This window comes from Clytia hemisphaerica, unplaced genomic scaffold, assembly GCF_902728285.1.
Source record: "Clytia hemisphaerica strain Z4C2 unplaced genomic scaffold, Clytia hemisphaerica genome assembly, whole genome shotgun sequence".
Taxonomy (NCBI): Eukaryota; Metazoa; Cnidaria; class Hydrozoa; order Leptothecata; family Clytiidae; genus Clytia; species Clytia hemisphaerica.
This window is the reverse complement of record NW_027103247.1, coordinates 715,074-720,156: the sequence shown is the minus strand read 5'-3', so window position 1 is coordinate 720,156 and position 5,083 is coordinate 715,074. Positions and strand designations below refer to the sequence as shown.

Sequence of the window (5,083 nt, the reverse complement as noted above, 5' to 3'; positions counted from 1 at the left end):
CTTAAATATGTAATTTATCGAATATTTTTGTTTTATATTATTATTTTATTCAATTAAATTTTTTTATAATTTATCAAGTACAAATATATTTTAAAACAATACGAGCATAGTGCGAAGTGCTGATGATTATAATTTTGACATTTAAAGGCATGATACGTGCCACTGGTGCAATCATTTCAAGCTATCTACTCGAACGTATGAAACAACACCATTCATTTTTTCCATTAGCAGTCCATGCACCTTGATCCTATTCTTTTTAACTACTGATTACAGTCATCTCTCTCTAACTCGAGTCAATATTATTAGAATCTTTCTGTAATTCGAATTTTTCCCTTCAGCCGGAAAGTAGTTTAAATTACTCTCTCTAATTAAAATCTTTCTCTAATTCGAAAAATTTTTTTGATCCTTTGAAGATCGAATTACAGAGATAGTGGACTGTATATAGCTAGAGGTACAGCAAGTATCAAGTAGTTTTGACTGTTTTTAACTTTTTTCCAGGGATTGAATCTATAACCTTCCCTGCATTTACGATACAACAAATTATTTCAATGCTAATATATAAATAAATGTTAGCACTTTTATAATGATAAAAAATCAAAACACCGACATTAATAAAGCTTGGTGACCTTAAGTGAGATTTCTATATACGATCCACTACCAGGATAATGCCTTGTGATATAATGGTTGAGAATTTCTTTCATTTGAAATACGTCTCCATTAGGTGTTGCAATATGGTCATCAACCCCATAATCAGATTCCCAAACATTCCCATGAGCTGTTATATTGCCGATATAAGCAAATACTTCTGATTCTTGAAATGTGTGGGAATGTGAGACAAAGTAAGATACTTTGTTCGGGACACTTAAATAATTAAGTTTGGCAATATTCCACATATCAACATCTTGGTTGACGTTGAAATTCCCAATATTGAGATAGATTTGACCGTATGGCTCGTATGATCCAGCAGCACCGTCCCATTCAAGCCAAATTTCCAATGTGAAATCCAGTCGGTAAGAATGAAGCACAAGTATGGCTGAAATTGAAAATAATTAGATATTCTTGTTTACACATGAGAGAGAAATTTTGTTATTCATTGCTCATGGCTGTTGGAAATCTGGAAAAGCTCTGAAAGCGCTCTCAAATCTAGCATTAGAGGGCTCCCCAGTAGATAATAGATTAGCCAGCCTTGAAGTTGTAGCTAAGTAACACCACTGTATCATAGACCTGGTGTGATCCCACCCCATTCGAAAATTGTAAACAAACACACACTGTAATTTCTAAAGGAAACACTCACACTTATCCTCGTTATTAAGTTCATTTTCTTTTGTTGAAACTCCACTTGTATCTCCTTGGTTTTCAACAACGCCACTATGACAAAAACATTTGTTGCCATTTGTGTAAAATCCTTCTTTAGTTTTTCTTTGACATCTCATAACACATTCAGTGATTGATCGTGGTCCTTTGATTTCTTCTGGTTCTTCCAAAGACGAACTAACAAGATTTGTGATTTCGTAAGATACATAACAGACGATAATGCACAAATGGCCTAAGAATAGCAATGCAGTTGGCCAGGCGTACATCTTACTTCACCTTTTAAAATTTGAAAAACTATCCAAAAAAAACTATTCATATTTAGAAAAAAGTTGTTTTTTCGTTCATTGACTTGAATTAATTCAAACGTCAATTTCTTTTTAAAATTGAATATTGAATTAAAATCAAAGAAAATTTGTATGACTATAGTAGTAATATCATGTAATAGAAATTAAAATATAATTTTCAAACTACCGTATTACTTCAAATAAAAGCCACCCTTCTTTTAAACGCCCCCCCCCCTCCTCGAATAAACGCCTATCCTAAAAGAAAAATTATTTAATAAACATCCCCCTCTAACAAACGCCCCCTTAGAATAAATATTAGAAACTTGTGACTTTAATACTTCAATACCGCAGTGTTGATTGGGTTTGAAAAGGAAGATTTTAGTCATTTCTTGTAACCAGAGCAGTTTTCGATGCAATTTTAGTCGTTGAACCAAAGAAATTTTGCACTAAAATCCTGATAAAGACAGATAAAGAACTAAAACAAAGGGTATATTTGCTCTAAATATTCGACTATAGACTAAAATAATTTAATAAACGCCCTTCGAATAAACCCCCCCTTCTAAAATCGAAAAAAATAAATAAACGCCCCGGGCTTTTATTCGAAGTAATACGGTTTTATATAGAAAATATAGAAAAGCCTTAAAACTCATCATCGCACTGAGTTTGGAATTATTGAAATAAGATAAGATTTTTTGTTCAGTCTTTATTCCTCAGGTAATCACAATTCTAAACAATTTTGAGTCAAATTTGCATACTGTATACAGAGTGTCGGGAAAAAAGTATTAATCAAAACAGGTACAACAAGAGATACTTTTATGGACCTAAGTACCTGGTTATGCATTTAACATATATACAGGGTGTCCCTAATTAAAGTATCGAGTTTGAACATGCGATTGAGTAGAAAAGTTTGTGTGTGTTATCGCTAAAATATAAGAACGTTCTCCATCACACAGGCTTATTACAAAAGGTAGTTACAACGTATAAATTAATCGTAATGACAAAGAAAAAAGAGGGAGAGCTTAAAATACAATTTTGTGAACACGCACATAAACCTTCTACTCAATCGCATGTTCAAACTCGATACTTTAATTAGGGACACCCTGTATAATATTGATATCTGCGTGATCGTGACAGTTAAAACAATCATTCGGAACACAAATAGTGACGATTTATTAAAATTCAACGTTTGTTTTCATCATTGATTGTCCCTGTGTACATTGGGGTGGTATTAAGGGAGGTGATTGGAAGGAAAAGAACATATATCTCATCAAGAATTGAGTATTTTAGCTAAGAACATTGATGTATGCTTATAAATAGTGATTTTTATGGATAAAGATTCTATTTTTGAGTCGAGAAAATGTTTTCGTGAAAATCTGCTTCAACCACATTTTACCGATGATGTTACCCTACTTTTATGCAAAAAATCTGTAAAAAATATGATCAAGTTTTCAACAAAGTCCAAATTACAGTTGACTCTCGCTAAAATCGAACTTTTAAAGATACAAAAAGTATGGATGGATGTATATTGAGTTCAGCAAGGTATCAAAAAAGCATAACAAGAGATAAAGCTGTAACTTTTGGAGGAGAAGTTATGAATATTAATACAGTTCACGCTCTCTAATTCGACGTTCTACTATTCGATAGGCTCCCTTATTCGATGAATTTTAAAGTCCCCGACAACAAGAAACTCTATAAACTACGCTCCCTTACCTGATAAGCTTCCTTATTCAATGAAAATCCAATTTCCCTTGAAGATCGAATTAGAAAGCGTCAACTATATTAGTAAAAATGTAAATTGAAGTGTAAACGGGAGGAATAACAAATTTAAGTGAAATCTTTATAATTGAAAATACTTTTCGATAGATATGCGTCTTCAAATAGTTTTCAAAACTAATAACACTTACGAAGATACAGATTTCAAAAAATTATCTTTTGGCTCATGGGAAAGAAATATAGTGTCCTAAAGTCCCTCTTGAAAGTCACCTTAAATAGAGCTATTTTAAGGTTTTTTGGCACAAAAGGCATCTTACAGACACTGCCAATTGTCTAAAACGACAATGTATAATCTAAACTTAGAATTTTCGTAATCTGCATACCGTTGATTACTTGTGGGTGAAAATTCAAGGGATTTGAAGCGCAATATAGGTGTCCAGAGTGGAATGAATATCGCGTTTTCGCTAATTTTTGTATTTTCTTAGTTTTTAAAGCTATACACACGGCTTGCTACTCCAAAACTACTTTTTCATAGCATTTGATAATTTGATCCTATAAACTAATCAAAAATGTGAAACGATTCATCAAAAATTGAAAGTCTGAAAATGGCTAACATTTTGATGACGTCATCACGAAAAATCGTCCAAAAATGGTCATTTTTCATGATTTTCCGAATTTTCAGCAATTAATGTGGAGTCCTGGTAAAAACCCCAATTTCAAAGTTGAGCTTAAAAGACTTCCTGCAGGTTGATATTGCTTTTGGGGAAGTTTTTTGGTCATTAGGGAATTTCCCCCGCCAACCGCAAGCGATTATTTGCCGTGCAGAACTTAGAAGAAAATTAACAACGCTCGCCGTTAGTGATCAAAGTGACTTTGAATGACTTTTAATTACTGATGATAAGTTTAATTTTTGGAATCAGCCAGAAAAAGCATCAACTTAGGCAAATTTGCCCCCTTTTCGGCAAAAATGCAAATAAAAAACTTTAGACACGATTTTCTCCAATTCTTTTTCAGAGAGCCTAACAATAATAGCGTCGAAATGATTCAAGCTTTTGACTTGAAATTTACAAAAATTACTCTTTGATATGATCAGCATGTTTTGAACGAAGTAGTTTTACGTATTAGGTAATAGAAAATAATTAAATAACGGATATGTTAGGCCCAATATTTCTGAAAATACTCAGAAACTAAAAACAGAGTTTGACGGCCCACTTGGTGCACCCAGAGATCTTTTTTCATTTCAAACCATCTAATACAAAATCTTTGTGTTAAAAATCTAAGTGTTAAATTTTGCGGCAAAGGAATGGATAGTGCATGCCCATGTCGGCAAATCCCGACATTGGCAAAGAAATGGAAAGTGCCCATGTCGGCAAATCCCGACATCGGCAAAGAAATCGAAAATACTCATGTCGGCATTATGCCGACATCGGCAGTTAAAGGGTTAAATTTTTTTTTTAATTTATCAAGTAAAAATAGTGCGAAGTGCTGATAATTATAATTTTGACATTTAAAGGCATGATACGTGCAATACGATACACTGGTGCAATCACTTCAAGCTATCTACTCGAACGTATGAAACAACGCCATTCATTTTTTCCATTAGCAGTCCATGCACCTTGATCCTATTTTTTTTAACTACTTATTACAGTCATCTCTCTCTAACTCGAATCAAAATTATTAGAATCTTTCTGTAATTCGAACTAAAATATTTTTCCATTCAGCCGGAAAGTAGTTTAAATTACTCTCTCTAATTCGAATCTTCCTCTAATTCG

General features: G+C 33.0%; 1 protein-coding gene across 1 annotated transcript; it reads right to left on the bottom strand.

Annotated features, from left to right (window-relative positions):
- Nucleotides 1–500: 500 nt before the first annotated feature.
- LOC136818093 (uncharacterized) lies at nucleotides 501–1,637 on the bottom strand. Its single transcript, XM_067074481.1, has 2 exons — nucleotides 1,295–1,637; nucleotides 501–1,033 (listed from the first exon to the last, which is right to left on the bottom strand). Exons 1-2 carry the CDS (start codon nucleotides 1,578–1,580, stop codon nucleotides 609–611), a joined length of 711 nt encoding a protein of 236 aa, XP_066930582.1. The 5' UTR covers nucleotides 1,581–1,637; the 3' UTR covers nucleotides 501–608.
- Between the last annotated feature and the right edge of the window lie 3,446 nt (nucleotides 1,638–5,083).